The 19,872-nt window shown below is 35.9% G+C and overlaps 3 protein-coding genes across 3 annotated transcripts; 1 reads left to right on the forward strand and 2 right to left on the reverse strand.

The window, feature by feature from the left end:
* The first annotated feature begins 4,403 nt into the window (after positions 1 to 4,403).
* LOC106138427 (protein O-mannosyl-transferase TMTC4) lies at positions 4,404 to 14,806 on the forward strand. Its single transcript, XM_013339571.2, has 6 exons — positions 4,404 to 4,580; positions 8,950 to 9,307; positions 9,508 to 9,895; positions 10,838 to 11,065; positions 12,000 to 12,174; positions 14,668 to 14,806. Exons 2-5 carry the CDS (start codon positions 9,075 to 9,077, stop codon positions 12,141 to 12,143), a joined length of 993 nt encoding a protein of 330 aa, XP_013195025.1. The 5' UTR covers positions 4,404 to 4,580; positions 8,950 to 9,074; the 3' UTR covers positions 12,144 to 12,174; positions 14,668 to 14,806.
* Positions 5,148 to 6,120, reverse strand: LOC132904383 (E3 SUMO-protein ligase ZBED1-like). Its single transcript, XM_060954641.1, has one exon. It carries the CDS (start codon positions 6,112 to 6,114, stop codon positions 5,305 to 5,307), a length of 810 nt encoding a protein of 269 aa, XP_060810624.1. The 5' UTR covers positions 6,115 to 6,120; the 3' UTR covers positions 5,148 to 5,304.
* LOC132904401 (uncharacterized) lies at positions 6,175 to 8,244 on the reverse strand. Its single transcript, XM_060954727.1, has 3 exons — positions 8,175 to 8,244; positions 7,310 to 7,797; positions 6,175 to 6,890 (listed from the first exon to the last, which is right to left on the reverse strand). Exons 1-3 carry the CDS (start codon positions 8,242 to 8,244, stop codon positions 6,222 to 6,224), a joined length of 1,227 nt encoding a protein of 408 aa, XP_060810710.1. The 3' UTR covers positions 6,175 to 6,221.
* Positions 14,807 to 19,872: the final 5,066 nt, after the last annotated feature.

Consider the following 19,872-nt stretch of genomic DNA (forward strand, 5'->3'; position numbering starts at 1 on the left):
AAGAGGCCTGTAGCGAGTGCCATGATTCGCGCTCGACCGCCACCAAAGCGAAGATCTTCCGCCAGGAAAGGTGCTATGCCTGGAGAACTGCGACACACATGGATATGTTTTGTTCTTGGCCGAATATTTTTATGCCAATCATTTAAAGTCATTATTTTCGCCGAGATTCGTGCCGTGGCAAACTAAAACGAGAAAAAAATACTATAAAATAACTTAGACTCTCATTTATTGATAAGTATCTATGTTCGATGATGTTCGATACTAGCACCCGTGTTTATGTTTTCGATGTGAATGAAATATTGAGAATATTACAAGTTTCTACAGCTCACAACTAAGATGATTAAAAGTAATATGTTTTTAAGACAATTTATTAAATACACTTAATGAAATATTAACCACTTACCGGTGAAAGGTTACATTCGGCGTATTTTTGCTTTGGCCTAGGCTACAATGTGCTATAGAACACGAATGATTAATATAAGCACAACTTCGTACAAAGTCGAAAAACACGGAATAACGTAAAACATCATGATGACAACTTCCCACATGTACAAAGCGGTAAATTTCGATAGCGTCCGCGGCAGCAAAAGTACATCGTAGCCAATAAAGAGGGCGCTGATAAAAGTGTGTAAATGTTTTTAATCCCGTAAAACCACTGTTGTGAGAAAAGGACAGATATATCATTGTCTTTTCTGAGTCAAGTTGAACAATTACGGCATTTTCATATGATAGGTCTTCATTGATCTACCGTAGATCATCTACGCTAATTTCATCTGTGGATAAGTACGTAGTACGTACTGTATATAGCTTGTATTGTAAACATTTTATTGCATTTTATATTATTGCTAATGAAAGATGAGACTGGAAAAAAGCGGCACTTAAAAAAATCAACATACGGCAACTGTGTTGTAGTCGGAAATATAGTCTTAATACTTGCTATTTATCACAATAATACCTTTTAAGTTTGTTTACGTTCATGTATTCATCATGTCCATAGATATACGAGTTCCCGTCCCTGACGGAACAGGGCACGGACGGATAATATGACGCCCTGACTCGGTCATGTATGAACACGTTCACGTACATACAAATTGTATGCATACAATAAGCTATTTGACTGTATTAAAAATATACATTTCTTTTATGTCATCAGTCTTAATATTATTTTTTTGGGGCGATTTGTAATAACGCGAGATAAAAATATTGCATTATTTAAACAAAATCCGTCTCAGAAAATTTGGTTTTTATATGCAGCTGTCACGTGACTAAAAACGAACGTGATTGGCTATTTCTATTATGACGTCAATTATCCATAAACAGACTGTGGATCGTACCGTTCCTTAGTGTTCGCTATTATTTTTCAAGATTTTATAAGTGTTTGATAGTGTCCGACCGAAGGTCTATTTTTGGCCGAAGCCGAAGCCGAAGCCGATTAATCGGCTATCGCCACAACCTTCGGCCGAAGCCGAAGCCGAAGCCGAAGGTTTATATTCTCTCAGCACTCAGTAATTAATTTTGTTCAATATTGTCTACAAGCTACAATTAATATTAAAATCATTTCAAAACCTCAATATTGAAGGTTTATATATTGACTGTCTCATATAGAAGTTGATGATATATCATAGAGGTGGTTGGTTTAGAGATAAACTAGCTGTTGCCCGCGACTTCGTCCGCGTAAATTTCGAGTTGAATTTTAATCATACAGTCAGATACAGACAGACAAAAAATGTAAAAAAAAAGTTCTCTATCCGTTTCAGTCAAAATATTAAATGTACAGAAAAAATATTTTTACCGTTTTATTATTATATGTAGTATTTTGATTTTCAGTTTTTTTACATAAAATACTCAAACAATACAAAAAAAATATATTTTTAATAATAAAAAATATCTTGTAATTGTTGGGATTCGAACTTGGACCGCCAACTTCACAGTCTCACGGGCTAACCACTGGACCATGGAAGCCGTTGCGTTGGTGTCGAAATTAAAGTAGACTACATACATATGGTCACGTCTTTATCCCTTGCGGGGTAGACAGAGCCAACAGACTTGAAAAGACTGAATGGCCACGTTCAGCTATTTGACTTAATGATAGAATTGAGATTCAAAAAGTGATAGGTTGCTCGCCCATCGCCTAAAAAAGAATCCCAAGTTTGTAAGCCCATCCCTTAGTCGCCTTTCACTTATATTTATATGTTATAGGTATAATGCCGTCGTATAATGATAAATGACTTTGAATTTTTAATTTCGTAACTTATTTGCAGGCATACTGATGCCTTGAGTTCATTCAAATGTCGATAACTTTTTTTTTTGTGAACCGATTTTGATGAAACAACAAACTTTAAATGTTATTCTGAGTTAAAACAAAGCAATTGGTGAAAGTTTGAAGTAAATCGGTTTAGTACTTTCGGAGATAATCGTGATCATACATACAGACAGACAGACAAGAAATTAAAAAAAAATATTTTTGCTTTCTATTATTCATTCTAAGTGTCTCTCTATCCATTTCAGTCGAAAATACTAAATGTACAGACAAAATATTTTTACTGTTTTATTATATGTACCTACTGGTAAAAAATAATGATTTGATTTCTTACAAAAACACTCGTTTAAATACACGTACGGACTTGTTTTGATGCATGCAATCAGCAATGTGATATTTTGACAGTGACTCCCCGCCGCCTCATGACTTTCGTAACAGTTCGTTCAATCTCGACGGTCGCTCGGACCTTCGGCGAAACCTTCGGCTTCGGCCGGATTTTGGGCCGAAGCCGAATGTTTCGCCGAAGGTGGATTTTTTGGCCGAAGGTGGCCGAAGCCGAAGCCGAAGCCGAAGCTTCGGTCGGACACTAGTGTTTGATCGCTCAGGTTTACTCAGATAACGTAGGTATTTAATAATGGAAACCAATTCCGCGAAAGCTGACAGTTGAAACCTACCAAAAGTGGACGCAATAATGGTTGGAAGAAGAAATCTGGATTGTCTTCTTCAAAGACAATCCAGATTTCTATGCTGCCGAACTGAGGAATGTGAAAACATCAATGTAAGTATATCTTGGTAACCACTGATCTGAGATCATGATCTGAAACCACTTCTTACGAATATTCAAATCCATCGGCATAGAAAAAAACAGTTTCGTAGGAGATTTTATTGTTGTATTAGTGCATTGAGGCACTGCACAACATTTATAGGAACTCATTTTAATAATTTTCACACATATGACGTGGCACAAGTTAAATAAAACAAGAGGAAATCAAAACTTTTCGAAACACCAACAAGCTTTGTATGATATTTACACGAAATTTACGTCACTGCATGCTATGGCCGCCATATTGCTAAAAGTCGCGTTTTGGCGGCATATTTGAATATTTCATTTTCTTTTTCGATTTTTTAATAAAATAGCTGTAATAAAGGCAGAAAAGTATTTTTGTAGGGCTCCTTATAAACAAATAAATACCCTTAGATAGTTTTTAGAACTTTGTCAAATAGCCAATTTGATACATACATACAGAAAAAAAATAAAACAGAATTATCAAATTTATTAATCATAGTAAAGAGAACACTCCGCAAGTGGCTTTTTAGAGTTTTAGACATGATTTCAATAATAAATCTCACAAACCGCAGAAATATTTTTCTGTTTGACAGATCAACAACCTAGGTTAAAGTGACAGTGACGTAAGTAATCCGGTTGCCATATAAAATTTCGGAATAAAAGCCAGTGTCTAGGGATGTGACATTGCTGATAAAAAAATCTATTTTTATCTAATCGATTTATTTCTTAAGTATGAAAAATCGATTACTAAATAATCGATTTTTCTTAAGAAAATCATCGATTTTATTATATTGTTTTTTTTTCCTAATTTTTCAAATAGATTTTAAAATAAACAACAGAAACAGTAAGTTCTTATATAATGAACAAAATTCAAATTCAAAATTTTTATTAATTATTATAGGATACTTCATATCGCTTAATAATTGTCAAAACGTATAGTTTAACAACATTGGTTGACGTTATTACTTAAAACTAAGTTTACTGCCGCTTCCAAGGCGTCAGTGCAGAAGAAGCGGTAACAAACTGCACTGCAGCATTTTCGTCAACAACGTCAACTTCACAATATCAATTAAACACATATTAAGGTTTTAAAACAATCAAGTTTGAGAAATGAAGTTTCAGTAACAAATAATGAATTACATATCAACCGAATGTCGGTAAGATACAGTAAATCGACTAACTCCATCTAGTGAATGTTTGATTAAATGAATAATCTAAACTGTTTTAAAAGCACAGAAAGAATACACAGATGGTGTTAATGTAATATTACGGAGCTTTGATAGTTTTCTTTGGCAGTTGGCGTTCCGGGCTCCAAGCCAGAAGACCAAATGTAATGTCGGAGTGCATTTATTGCATGATTATAAAAAATCGATAATTAATTTTGTAAAAATCAGTATTAACATCGATTTTTCCTTTTAAAAAAATCGATTATTTTTTCACATTCCTACCAGTGTCATCTTTCGGTAGCCTAGCCAGACTAACCGTATACGTACGGTATGGTTTTAGAATAATATCTGTAGTACGTACGTTTCGGTACATATTAGGGATGTGACATTGCTGATAAGAAATCGATTTTTACCTAATCGATTTTTTTTCCAGGATAAAAAAATCGATTAATAAAAAATCGATTTTTCTTTAGAAAATAATCGATTTTATTAAATTAATCGATTTTTTCCTAATTTTTCAATTAATGTTAAAATAAAAGCCATATACATTATATCAATAGATTTATTCATTAAAATAATCAACAGAAACAGTAAATTCTTATATAATCAACAAAAATGAAAGATTTAAAACAATTAAAAATTTTTTTCACATAAATCAACAATATTAAATTACTTAAATAAATTAAATAAAAAATAGCTAGATATTCGTACTGAAATAGTAAGTTCCTATAAAATCAACTGAGGTGAAAGTTTTAGAATAATAAAATTATAAAAGGTTCAAATTAAAAAAAATCAACAAAATAATTTGCCGTGTGGTTCCCAGCACCAAGACAAAAAAAATAGGACCACTCCATCTCTTTTCCATGGATGTCGTAAAAGGCGACTAAGGGATAGGCTTACAACTTGGGATTCTTTTTATTGATTCGATGGACTAGCAACCTGTCACTATTTGAATCTCAATTCTATCATTAAGCCAAATAGCTGAACGTGGCCATTCAGTCTTTTCAAGACTGTTGGCTCTGTCTACCCCTCAAGGAATATAGACGTGACCAAATGTATGTATGTAAATAAATTATTTAAATAAAAAAAACCTACAAATCTGTAGGCAACGAATTTAGAAATAACAGCTTTGGTAAGCGTTTTGATAATATTCGGCTCCTGGTCTTTGTTATTATGGCACCAGCTTTCGAGAATAATCTCTCTGCAGGAGCCGAAGAAGCCGGTACCAATAGGTGCTTACACGCCAAATGTGTAAGTTTGGGATAAGCTCCCTCATAGCTTTTCCAGGATTCTAAAGCGTCTTCTTTTAACCCTATTAGAGGCGCAGCTATGTAGCTTAATTCAGATACCTGAATGTGACTTCGACTGGTTCTCATAGCCTCCAACAACAACTTGTTGTGGGTTTCCCAAATGTCATCATTATCGACATCATCAGCGGCCGAAGTTATTGACAGTGGGCAATCCTCAGGTTCTCGGTTTTCTTCAATGGATTGTTTAATGTAGTTCATAGTTCTTGCCAAAGATGCTCCGTCATCAAGGTGTAATTTTTTAAAACGAGGGTCCAAAAATGTTGCTGTATTAAATAAATGAACTTTTTGTATGTGCTCAAATCTTTTCTTAAATTCATTTATTATTGAATTTTTTAATTGAATGCTCAAATCATGCGATGGATCTGTTTTTTCCAAAAACTGTTTCAAGCACATTATAATAGGAATAGCTTTACTTGCGCTAACATATTTTTCAATGCACATCTCCTCGGTTACTTTTTCAAACGGTTTGAGAATTTTTATGACCTCTTTCAGTACAGCAATTTCACTAGCTTGAATCATAGGAGGAGCATTAGGGTAATTCAACAAAATGCCGCCCACCGTCCCACTCATAGCTATAAACCTTTCAAGCATATGCAATTGTGAATTCCACCGCGTTGAAACATCTCCTACCAGGTGTTAAATTTTGGCTATGCAACGAATATGCTTTGCTCTTCCAAATGCTAATTCAATGGCTTTTACTATATTTGCACCATTGTCTGTAGTGACGGCCACAATTTTTTCATCAGGAATTTCCCATTTTTCACAAATATTTTTAATGGTGGTTGATAAATATTCGGCATAGTATGACTCTCCGAAAGCGGCTCACAAGCTATATTGAAAGAAAAAATCTTAAAATTTTTGATAAAATGAATAGTTACTCCCAGATAGCTCTTCATTTGTAAATCCTTCCATTCGTCAATCGTTAAACATATATTGGTAACGGATTGTAACTTTTTGATTATAATAGCTTTTTTTTCCTCGTATTTTCCATCAATGATGCTGGTTATCGTTTTGCGACATGGGATTTTATATAATGGTGCAAGTAATTTAATCAATTTTCCAAACCCTTCTCCTTCGACCACGCTGAAGGGAAGATTATCGCGGTATATCAGTTCTGCTATAGCGTCTGTAATCTGTTTGTTTTTTGAACCCCCTGATCCAAATTCTAATATTTTTGAGAATGATGCTTCTATGGTTACTTTTTGTCGTTTAGGAGTTGAAGACCCTACAGGATCTTCAATTTGAGATGCGGAAGTAGTCGGTATTATATTCACAGAGTCTTCAGAACGTGTTGATGTCGATGGCTTTAAAATCGAGTCTGCAATTGATTCTGCTTGCGAATTGTTTTCCGACTTGATAGGACGATGCTACAACAAAATCAAATTGGTTAAGAATAACCTTTGCTTTATGGCCACAAAACTAAAATTATATTTCGTAAAATATAAGCCAATCAAAATAAAACTAAATTTTGACTTGATTAGCCACTGTTTACATCGTAAATCGATTTGTCTTTGGTAAGTATATCTTCCGATTTGTATACGCCCAACCCTAAACTACAAATGTCAAAATGAAAACTTTGACATGTCAATATCTTAAATTGTTATATTTCAAATATTACATACAATTGTTTATAATTAATCAGAAAAGTACTAATAATAAATATACCTAATTAAATAAATTTAAACTAATATTAATTATTTTATAATAATAAAAAAAAAACTATTCTAAATTACAAGCTAAAAACATTATTGTTTAAATTTTGACCCCTAGGAAGGGTTCCCATCACGCAGGCAGCATTCCCGCGCTGTATTGCAATAGCAATACGCTGCGCAAGAAAGCTGCCCGCGCGAGGGTCTCCTGTTGCCTCCCACAGGCTTTTGCTGAGCGCCTTGTGGAGCTCCCGCGCGCCCTTGCCCCAAGGACCAAGTGTCTCGACACCAAACGGTACGAACTCGTACTGGGTGCCAAGACAACTGTATTTATTGGTCTTGAAGCGCTCTCGGGCGTCCGCCGCCGCACCAGCCTGTTTACTGGTCGCAGGGAGGTAGGACGCCGCCAGCGTATCTGCGCAAGTGGCGTCCCAGACCAACGCGCGACCCATGCACCAGGGTATCAATGACATCCCGTCGGGGCGCTTGCCATCGTCTCGCACGATCTGGGGCTCAAGGGCCACGGGGACGTCGGCGCTGACAAGCGCCCGTCTCAGGATGTCATTGAGAGCAGCATGGCGGGATTGGCGGCCGGCACCCGAGGAGCAGGCAAGACCATGGTGACCTAGGCGATCAACAGAATCTTAAAGCTTGAGACCTCGGGAATTATAAATATAATATAGTTAGTCCTGAATAGCAACGAAAATTTTGTGCTGTGGCAAATAGTGTTCTTATTATAATTATTTATTACAAAACTACTCATTGCCAACTCAGTATTTGTTTCGCACTATTTTCGTTACGTTCGTTTCGCACTCAGTATTTGTTTCTTTTCCCTATGCACAGCCAGTCGAGCCTTTTAATTAATAATTGTAATTAAATACAAATTGTAGGTACTTACTTCTTTATTTTCATTACTAATTATACCACTGTGTTTTCTTTCTATGTGCTGTTTTAAATTTGTTGTGTTATTGCACGTTTTTAAAATTTTTGGGCAATATTTACATCTAGCATTGCCAGTGTCAATGTGAAAATATTGACGCCAACTACTTCTCGTTCTTTTAGTCGTAGACATTGTAAACGTGAAAAACTTTTTGTCACGAAAATCCTTTTGAATTGTTTGAAAAATTAAGGTTCAATTTCAACAACGATTAATGAATGACATATCAACCGGTGGTATATCAACGTCGGTAAAATACAGTTCATCAACTAACTCCATCTAGTGAATGTTTGATTAAATGAATCATCTAAACTGTTTTAAAAGCACAGAAGGAATGCCATCATAGATGCACAGATGGCGTTAATGTAATATTATGCTGCTATGATAGTATTCTTTGGCAGTTCGCGTTCCGGGCTCCAAGCCAGAATATTAAACGTAATGTCGGGGTGCATTTATTGCATGATTATAAAAAAATCGATTACCGGTATATCAACGTCGGTAAAATACAGTTCATCAACTAACTCCATCTAGTGAATGTTTGATTAAATGAATCATCCAAACTGTTTTAAAAGCACAGAAGGAATGCCATCATAGATGCACAGATGGCATTAATGTAATATTATGCAGCTATGATAGCATTCTTTGGCAGTTCACGTTCCGGGCTCCAAGCCACAAGATTAAACGTAATGTCGGGGTGCATTTATTGCATGATTATAAAAAAATCGATTATTAATCGATTATTATTAAAAAAAAAATCAGGTATAAAAATCGATTTTTACCTTAAAAAAAATCGATTTTTAATCGATTATTTCCATAATCGATTATTTTTTCACATCCCTAGTACATATTTTAAGGGAACATATTATACATAAACACAACAACAGTTTTTAAAAATGATTCACTAATAAAATGTTCTACTTACCAAAATATAGAATTTTCATAATAAATCCAAATTGTTTAAAAAAATGTCTAATAAAACTATTTTGAAGATAATAAGTATTGTATCTTTGTCATGTTTACCGTATTTATTTTCACTGCGCGGCGACTTTGTTTTTGATGATTCCGAGGCTGTAGTAAATAATAAAGATGTTACATCTGAACACTGGCTCAACTGTTTTTACAACGACTTTTGGGGCTCGGACATTAGCAGCAACTTAAGCCATAAATCTTATCGACCTTTGACGATTCTTACCTTCAGGTATGCTATAAAAATTTTGTCCATTTTCTATATGTATTGCAAATGGTATTCATATATTTTGAGAAACAAGCTTGCCAGTAAACACTTTGTACAAAACAACACAACCAAGTATATAAGTGGTTGTGTATAAAGTTTGCTCACTCAAGGCTTGCCTATTAATTTTCAATCTTAATCCATTTAATTTGCAATTTTTTTTTCAGGTTCAACTACTTTATAAATGCCAAAAAATTATCTGCCTTTGGTTTCAAATCTACTAATCTTGTTTGTCATGTACTGTGCACTGTATTGGTATATTTGTCAATGAATGATATGTTGAATACAATGGCTCATTTAGGAAAAAATAATGTGAAGGGATTTGATACGTCCTACATAGCATCCCTGTTATTTTCTGTGCATCCTGTACATACAGAAGCTGTATGTGGGGTAGTGGGACGAGCAGACTTGTTAGCTGGGACTACATTCTTTTTAGTAATCATTTTTTATAACAAAGCCATGACTAACCAGAATTACAGGAATCTCAACTTGATTGTGGCTATGATCATAGCTGGAATTTCTTTATTGTTTAAAGAAAATGGCATCACAGTATTGGTATGTATTTTTTATAGTTCCTGAAAAAAAAGGTTCATCACTCTTACCTATTCAGATTCAGACATTCACATTAGTCAAATGTAAATAAATAAAGGTACTAACACAACAATACTTTATTTAATAATAAATACTTATATAAATAAACATCCAAGAATTAGACCAATTAGACATCTCTACCCAGGAGTGTGTGAGACTCGAGGCACCTTTCATTTGAAGGCATCATGAATGGAATAGATGGGGTCACAGAGCATCCCTCTTTGATGCCTTCTAGTAAGTTGCTGGCCATATTTGTCACCCAGGACCTGGATGGTCTTATTGAGGCAGAGGGCATGCTTGTGCGCGCCTTCGACCAGCCCAACCATTTTTTCGGAGGTTGGCTGAGACCGCATGGGCCAAAAGCGGCCCATATTCTCAGAGAAAATCAGGCACAGCAGGTATGCTCAGCAGTTGATTTAACACATGCTGAGAAATAATGTTAATAATATAAAATGTATATTTTTAGATTATTTAAAGTATGTATAAGTAGCTATAGTAGATGGCTAAGTGTATAGTATAAAGTGACTAAATACCCTAGCAGCTTTAAGCTGATGCCTGTATTTCACTGTACTTATAAAACTTGAGCAGACAATATTTTTTTTAATTGTTTGTCCTCTCAATTTTTAAAAGTGTTTACACTTGGACTAATAACTTCTGTGGTAGAGAGTTACACATTAACATGACTTGGTTTGGCAAAAAGTGAGTTTGGGGGTTGCTTGAGCACCAAGACTTAGTAAGTTTCTTGGAGTGTCCTTTAAGTTGTTTGTTCTGGTTAACATATATGTATATGTCCTCAACAACTTAAACATTGTAGTGTTTATTTAAAATTTTATAGGTCTGTGAGGTCTCCTCAATTCCTCCTTGAAATACCGTTGAATTGATATTTTATTTTTGTTTTTTTTTCAGGGCTTTTGTTTCTTTTATGATGTTATTATTACAGTTAATTTTAAAAGCAAGTGGAAGCACCATAAGCTCAATGGATTTAGAATTAATCATTTTATTATAAGAGCAACTGTTACTTTTTTTTCAATAGTATTATTTTTATATTTACGTTGGACTGTGATGGGATCTGCAAAACCTACTTTCAGTGAAACTGACAATCCTGCCGCATTCTCAAAAGATTTATTTACAAGGGTATGTTTATTCTACAATATCACACTGCTATTATAAAGTAACTGTTTAACACTAACAGGTCTATGTGTTTCAGGTATTTACATATAGTTATTTGTATTTTTTAAATTGCCTCCTACTTGTTTGGCCACACTGGTTGTGCTACGACTGGTCAATGGGATGTGTGCCTCTAGTCAATAATCTGTTGGATTACCGAATAGTATTTTCGGTATGTCCTTACATCTCCGTTCTATGGGTTATTCTAACAGTTTTTAGACTCAAAAATAACATTTTAACAAAAAGGTATGAAACACTCAAATAATTAGTGGTTATTGTTATATAGTTAGTGAGATTTAGTTCTTTTTATAATACGAATAAAAAAAAATAAGAACATACTACTTCAAAAAGGATATTAATCCAATATCATTCATAAAAAAGAACTTAGTCAAAAATTAATTTATAATATTTTTTTAATAGTGTGACTCCACTTTAGTGCCTTTCGCGCCACTGTGGCGTTTAGATAAAACGGCGCAGGTAAGAGAGATGAGGGATAATCCAAAGATCCATAGAACAACTACACCCTTTATTAGCGGACTAGTTTAACAATATTTTAAAGGGCATGGGCTTAGCTATAGACACGAGCTCCAGTAAGTAGCCGCCATAGAATAGCGAGCTACTTGATGAGCGCTGTAGTCCAAAGGCTAAAGCCCGGGATGCCCGTGCGCGCTACTATAGGGCACTTGGGCTGTGAAAACCGCAGCGGCACGACGTCACAGGTGGAAGGAGAAGGCCAAGACTAATGCATCTTGATATAATCGGGCAATTGAAAATTCTGAATGTAGATGAAGTGAAAAAGTATGCTGTGTCAGGAGAAAATTGCATTGGCAGAGACTGCAATTTTCTTAATTATTAATTTTAATTTTCTTAATTTTTATGTATGTAATGTTTTCGTTTGCAGACTCTTATTACTGGCGCTAGTACTCACAGCAGTGCCATTCCTGCCAGCTTCCAATATATTCTACCCAGTTGGGTTTGTCATAGCCGAGAGGATTCTTTACATCCCCTCCGCAGGCTACTGTCTTTTTGTAGCTATCGGATTTAATAAATTATTGAGGAGGAAAAAGATGTATAAGGTGAGGAGCTGATAAGCAAGACTATTTATTTTACTTTTATTTCAAGTTATCGGTTACTTAATAGTTATTGAAGATTTAGATGAGAGGAGCAATATTGAAGATGGATGGAAGGAATTTAAAGAAAGAATTGTGAAAGTAGCTGTTGAAGTGTGTGGTGTAAGTAGAAGAAGGAAAGGGAAAAATCACAAAAATGCGTGGATGAGTAAAGATGTGCAAGAACTTGTGCGATTAAAGAAGAAAGCATGGCTGGATTTGTTAGCAGCAAAAGCTAACTTAAGAATGCAAGAGGTTATAGATGAGGATGTGAATGAAGCACGTAAGGAATATAAAAAAATGAAAGATTTGGTTAAGAAAGCTGTGATTAGAAAGAAAGAAGAGTATAAAGAGGATTTTGATAAAAGGCTATCAGAAGACTTTCAGTCAAATCTGAAAGTATTCTGGAAATCCGTAAGGTCAGCCCGAGGAAAAACTATAACCAGAGAGCTGACTAGGATCAGATGCCAGGATGGTAGCGTTGTGAAAGGAGAAGAATGTGTGCTAAAGATATGGAAGGACTATTTTGAGAGTTTATTTGAAAAAAAGGAAGAAAATAAGAAAGAGTTCTGCTATAGCGAAGAAAAAGAGAATGAGATGGAAGGCGAAATTGAAATGTTTGAAATTGTGGAAGCACTTAAGAGTATGAAAGCGGGTAAGGCTGCCGGGTATGATAGAGTGTCGGTCGAGATGCTTAAAGCAGGAAAAGGCGTCGTAGCTAGACAGTTGTACTGCCTTTTCAATTTGTGTTGGAGAAGCGGCCGAGTACCAAAAGATTGGTGTAAGGCTGTTATTGTGCCACTTTACAAAGGAAAAGGGTCACAACTGGACTGCAAAAATTATCGTGGTATAAGCCTGCTTAGCGTCGTCGGCAAATTGTATGCTAAGGTATTGATTAATAGAGTCAGGAATGAAACTGATGACAAAATATGGGATGCTCAAGCGGGATTTCGAAAGGGAATGGGATGTACTGATCAGGTCTTTTCTTTGCGGTGCATAGCCGAAAAGTTTTTGGCCAAGAGTCAAAAAGTCTATTGCACATTCGTGGATTTGGAAAAGGCCTATGACAGAGTTAAGAGGAATGAATTGTGGTCAGCACTTTCTATGCATGGGGTGAGCAGTCTCTTGATACGAGCACTGAAATCCTTATATGAGGATTCGAGTGCTTGTGTCAGGATAAACGGAGCGCACACTGAGTGGTTTAAGATTGAGAAAGGTGTTAGGCAGGGATGTGTTGCGTCACCGTGGCTGTTCAACCTATTTATGGATAGTTGTTTGACAGATTTGAAAGAGTCTGAAAGTGGATTAAGGATGAATGAATTACTCGTCAAATGTCTGCTCTATGCCGACGATCAGGTTATACTGGCGTCATCAGCGGAGGAGTTACAGGAGATGGTAAACTGTATGCATGAAGCTTTAAAAGAGAAAGGAATGAAAGTGAACGTAAGTAAAACTAAAACACTGGTTTTTGAAATGGAGAAAGAAATGACAGCATGTAATATTTTGATTGGAGGAGAAAAAGTTGAGCAAGTGAAAGAGTTTGTATATCTAGGATCAAAGTTTACATCAGATGGCAAGTGTGATAGTGATATTGAAAGGAGAGTGAACGCGGGGAACATGGTGAATGGAGCTTTGCATGCCTTTATGAGCAGTCAGAAACTATCCAAAAAGGCTCGACTGGCTGTGCACAGGGGCGTGTTGGTCCCGACATTAATGTATGGGAGTGAAAGTTGGGTATGGCAAAAGAAGCACGAAAGCAGAATAAATGCAGTGGAAATGAGAGCGTTAAGGAGTATGTTGGGTGTGAAATTGAGTGACCGGATAAGGAACAGCGTGATAAGGGAATGTTGTGATGTGAAAGAAGATGTAGTTACAGGAATAGAAAAGGGTATGTTGAGATGGTTCGGTCATGTGGAGAGGATGAATTAAAACAGGTTGACTAAGCAGATATACAAGGAGAGTGTGGAGGGAAAGGTCGGGGTGGGAAGACCTAGACGAACATATCTTGATCAAATTAAGGACGTCCTGGTGAAGGGTCAGGTCAAAAGTGCCCGAAACCGCCGAGCTTGCATGAAGAGAGTTATGAATGTGGATGAAGCAAAGGAAGTATGCAGGGATCGTGGCAAGTGGAAAGAGGTAGTCTCTGCCTACCCCTCCGGGAAAGAGGCGTGAGTTTATGTATGTATGTATGTAATAGTTATTGATTTTGTCTTAGAAATTAGAACTAGCTTAAAGCAATTCATCTTATTAGAACTGTTTTGTTTTATGTACTCCGGATTTACTTTATGTGTAGGCACGGGAGTGGCCCCGCCAAGACGAGCCAAGCGAGGGCACTACCTAACCTACATTACCTTGCAAGGTTTCGTCGCTTTTTGAGATCTCATTACTTTGGTTTAGGTAAAGTTTAGATAAATTATGTATTTAATAGATAATAGATTATAATGTTTTTCTTCTTTCCAGACTGCCGTGTTTTTATTCTGTATATTGATATTTTTTAATGGACTTAAGTGTTTTAAGAGGTCTTTGGACTGGAAGAATGAGTACCAACTGTTCTTAAGTGCTGTCTCAGTGTGTCCACTAAATGCTAAGGTGCACTATAACGTTGCCAAAACTGTAGACGCGAAAAACATGTCTAATTTGGCCATTTCCGAATATAAGAAAGCTATAAGGTAAGGTATTGATTAATATGCGGAGAAAAAGGATGATTATTAGTTTTAGCACCATTGTTTCATTTTAAGCCGGGTACATTGGCCCAACGAAGATAAACGAACTTTCACTGGCTGTCGGATGTAGGCGTTAGCGTTTACCAAACCAAATAGAACCAACTAAAGCTAGCAAATTAAAAAAAGCTTACTTACTTACTTTCGGCCCTGAAATTGTATATTAAATTACTTGATTAATTTGCAGAACTTATAAAATACACATTAAATTTATTAAACGACTCATACCTACAGGAGGTTTTATACTGTTTTTTTTTTGTTTCAGTTTGTATCCAGAATATTATCAAGCGATGAACAATCTGGGTAATTTACTCAAAAGCAAACGATTTTTCAGTGAGGCTGAATATTATCTAAGATCTGCGGTTAAACACAGGTAAGTTTTATTTGTGCCGTATGCAGTTCATTTGTAAAGAGATTACTTTTTCTAGCTAAATGACGCTCTGAAACAAAAAAATTCATAAGGACAATACTAATACCTTATTTGTTCCGTAAGAAAGTTATAAAGTTACAAACAAACAAACAAAGTTAGTACCTGCATTTCACCTGAATCTGCTTGGTGGTAAGCAATATTGGGGCCTCAGGTGGTGCACGCAAGCTCAAATAATGCCTATTCACTCTGGTCTTGGAAATCCCGACGTTGTAACAGGCAAGAGGGAAGTGAAGGCCGAGGTGTGGTAGTTGCACGCGGCACCAGCCAGCCTCTATCAGAAGACACGGTGTCGCCGCGCGGTAGAACTAACTGGCGCGGAGACCGCCTGACGCCCGGATCCCCCGGGGCCGCCTATACATGCATCCAAATATATCATATACAGGGTGACTTTTAATTCAATTGCATAAATTTAACTGTTAAGTGTACTCATCTAAAGGATATTTAAAAACGTTAAAAGAAAAATATCGGTTCATATTTCAGAAAGTACGAAAAAAAATAAAAGTATCAAAATCCCCGATCCTAAATACGTAATATCACCCCGGCCGGCGGAAAAGCGACGCGTAAGATTCAGAGGTCAACGACACAATTAATTCACCTGAGCGATCTCGACAACTCGGTACTTTACTTGATCATGATACTAGAAAAATAATTTATTTTTAAGACATTTATTTACATGTTTTGTTTTAATTTATTTTTGTTGTATTGGTCTTTAATAAAGCGTGTGACGTAGTTTTTGAGGGTTTTTTAAATGTGAAAATGATGACGTTTAATTTAAATAAAAATAGTAAAAAGCTCAAACGGCTCAGAAGCATGGCTATAGTCTATGTTTAAAAGAATGCAGTTGTTTTAAATGTCACCCTGTATATAATATAAAAGTCCAAATATATCTAACTTTATAATTAAGCAAGTTTAAGGTATTTTATATGTAAACAATAATGTTAGACTTAAGACTAGAGGTCATTAAAAGGGTATTTTTCATCCCTGCAAAAAGGGAATGTTCCTGCAGAATTGTCTATGAACGACATTGTGTAGGATTTTTGCTGAAATTCCCACGGAAGCGAAAAAAGCTCACAAATGCACCTTTAAAGCCATTAGAAGTAGGTACTGAGAAGGACGTAAGGTAACTTTCATTCAGAAAAAAAGACTACGTTAAACAAACGGGCATGAGCAAAGCCGTGTGCAACAAATATTGCTCATTTAATATACATAGGTTAAAAATTAAAATTTTGACATAATAATATTCAATGAAACTTAAAGAAAACAGATGAATCACTACATAGTATAAAACAAAGTCGCTATTTTAGTCTGTTTGTCTGTATGCTTAAATCTTTAAAATTACGCAACGGATTTTGATGCGGTTTTTTGTATCAGGTAGAGTGATTCAAGAGGAAGGTTTTTATGTATAATTTTTTCCGAATTTTGCACCCGTGTGTACCCGGGGCGGGTCGCTAGTTGTTAATAATTTAGACTATGATGACTGACTGAATGACTTATACAATTTTTGTTGCCAGTTTTCTTGTTATAAGATTTTTTCTTTAATTTTAGAAAAGACTTTCCAGCAGCTTGGATGAATTTGGGAATTGTCCTGGCGGCCATGGACAAATTTAATGAATCGGAAGCCGCCTACAAAACAGCATTGACTTACAGGAAGATATACCCAGACTGTCATTATAATTTGGGTAATTTGGTAGGTAAATTGTTTTTAAAATTATCTGAACTAGTCGTCCTGATTAATAAAAGTTATATTATAGAGGTTGAATAAGCCTACAAATTATGTACGCATAAAATGTTGACATTGTCTTTGTTTTTAAATTTACCTGCATTTTGGGGAGTTCACTTACAACATTAACATAGGATATCAGCTGCTGAATGTAAGCCTAACCCAATAACTTCCACCTCGCTCTGTTGGAGGCGACCTGCATCCAACATTTCTCCGTGGACTTCACCAGATCATTGGTCCATCTCGAGGACTATTTGGCCTCATCGGCCATTAGCTCTTCGATTAATTAGTTGTGCTTTTGTTAATTTCCTTTTATAAATAAGTTACGTAAATATTGGTTCCAGTATCTTGAGCTAAATAGAACACAAGAAGCAATGGAATGCTGGCAGCATGCAGTCAATTTAGACCCCAAACATATTCTTGCTTGGACCAATCTGCTAGCCTACTTGGATAATAATGGTATTTTTTATATACATACTACATTTCTAAACATGCAAACGGTGAAATTAAAACTTAAGGCTTTTACCAGTCCCCAGAGCTGATGTAGAGAAAGAGTAGGTTAGAGGGAGAGAGAGAGAAAGGGATATGTTTTATATGCCTGAACATGTCAACTGACTTTGAAAAAATATTTATTTTGTGTGTTTGTAACGCGATAACTTTCGAACCACTGGTTTGAATTTTATGAAAACTGAATAGAAAAGTTCGTGAGGCAGGGAATCTTATATATCCTGATTTTGCAATTAATACGATACATTTTAATTAATCGTTTAAATTGACTACTAAAAAAATCCCAGCAAATAATTTATTTCTTTATTTTTAAGATAAACTTGATTCAGCGCTGGAAGTCATACCAATAGCACTGTCGCAACTACCAACGTCACCACAAATTAATTTCGCAGTTGGCAACATATACGGCAAACTGGATTTGTTTGAACAAGCCGAGAGCCATTTTCTGAAGGCAATCGAGCTTTGGGGAAAAGAAGCACAAGCTTTACATTATTCTAATTTAGGTCAGTATTACAGACTTAACAAATTAATGTTCGTGAATTTAGCCACTGGTTATGGCCAGAACAGCGGAACCCCGTTTGCTTTGGATTGTATTGGATGCCTTCCGATAACTTCCTGTTTATGTAGTTTGTCAGGTCAGGCCCAGGAATTGGGCTCCATATTTTTTGTAAGGCCATGTTACCTTACATTATGTTTCATCGCTTGTAAATGCTAAAAAAATAAAGGAGATTTTATTGTTAAAATCATTTCAATCAAAGCACAAACCATAGCTGATATTGCATCATACACTTTAAAATTATTTCTTTCAAATAAATATTTTGCATCGTTATTCATTTGTTTTGTTAAGAAATTGGTCAATTTATTTCCCTTCCATTTATTTCAGGTGTACTGTATCACCGATGGAGAAAATACACTCAGGCCGAGAAAATGTATAAAGCTGCTCTTAAAATTGAACCAAACTTCCAGAGTGCTCGTAATAACCTTAAACGGTTGAGAGAAAAGCAGAGAATAAAAAGTATACATTAATTCAGTATTTTTTTGCTTTTTATTTATATCTGTAATGTTATGTCTCTGCCGTGTGGTTCCCGGCACTAAAACAAAAAAGAATAGGACCACTCCATATCTTTTCCATGGATGTCGTAAAAGGCGACTATGGGATAGCTTATAAACTGGGGATTCTGTTTTAGGCGATGGCCTAGTAACCTGTCACTATTTGAGTCTCAAATCTATCATGAAGCCAAATAGTTGAACGTAGCTATTCAGTCTTTTCAAGACTGTTGGCTCTGTCTACCCCGCAAGGGATATGTGTATGTTAATGTCTTTTGGTGACATAAGAGAAAGGTCATTTTTTTTTCGTTTATTTTCGTAATGCAATAAAAAACTACAATTATTTTAATAAGAGACTAAAGTTGTACTACAATTACTGTATTAAATGCTCCTGTATATAATTTAGTGTGTACATATATAAAAAACAAGAAAATACGCCTCAGGCGCGGCGGTTTTTAGGACGCCTTGATTTGTGTCATCTTAGATGGATTAAAAATAAAACAACACAAATAACGCGTTTGTTACATAAAAATAATAACATAACTGCTGAGTATGGATCATAGTATTATATATATACGTAGCTTTTATCCCCGCAGCTATGCCCGCTCGAATATACGTAGAGCCACTTACAAAAGAATACGGGTTTTTCGTAAATCTCACGGGAACTGTAGTTTTTACTGGGATGAAAGGGAGTCTATGTCCTTCCCCGTACTCTACACTATATGTACTTTAAGCAGATCTGTTCAGGTGGTTTGCTGACGTAAAGGAGTATCAATCCTAACGAACGTAATTAACAAACTCTGCCATTAGTTTAGTAATAATGAAGTTTGTAGTGAGATGGTTTATACCACGTGTTCGATATAGAGTGCAGTGCGTGGGTCCCGTATAGCAGCGGCGGCGTGTGCGAGGGGTTTAAAAACAACCTCCTTAAAAGTAGGTACTTCTTCCTGCGGACTGAGTCCCGGTTACATTCTCACCATTCTGGAGATGAGCCTGGGCCCTTGAGCGCGCCCTTCAGCAAGGGTCCTGGATTGGGCGAGTCAGGTTTTTACACGAAGTGACTCCCATCTGATCTCTGTAACCTTTGCAGAGGAACATAACTCATATTGTAACATAGTTACACATTCAGCTGCCTGAATGAGCAGGTTTCCTCACGATGTTTTCCCTTACCGTAAAAGCATTGGTTGCCACTCAAAATAAATACACATAAATACCAACTTATAAATGTAATAAAAGCTATG

This window comes from Amyelois transitella, chromosome 4, assembly GCF_032362555.1.
Source record: "Amyelois transitella isolate CPQ chromosome 4, ilAmyTran1.1, whole genome shotgun sequence".
NCBI lineage: Eukaryota > Metazoa > Arthropoda > Insecta > Lepidoptera > Pyralidae > Amyelois > Amyelois transitella.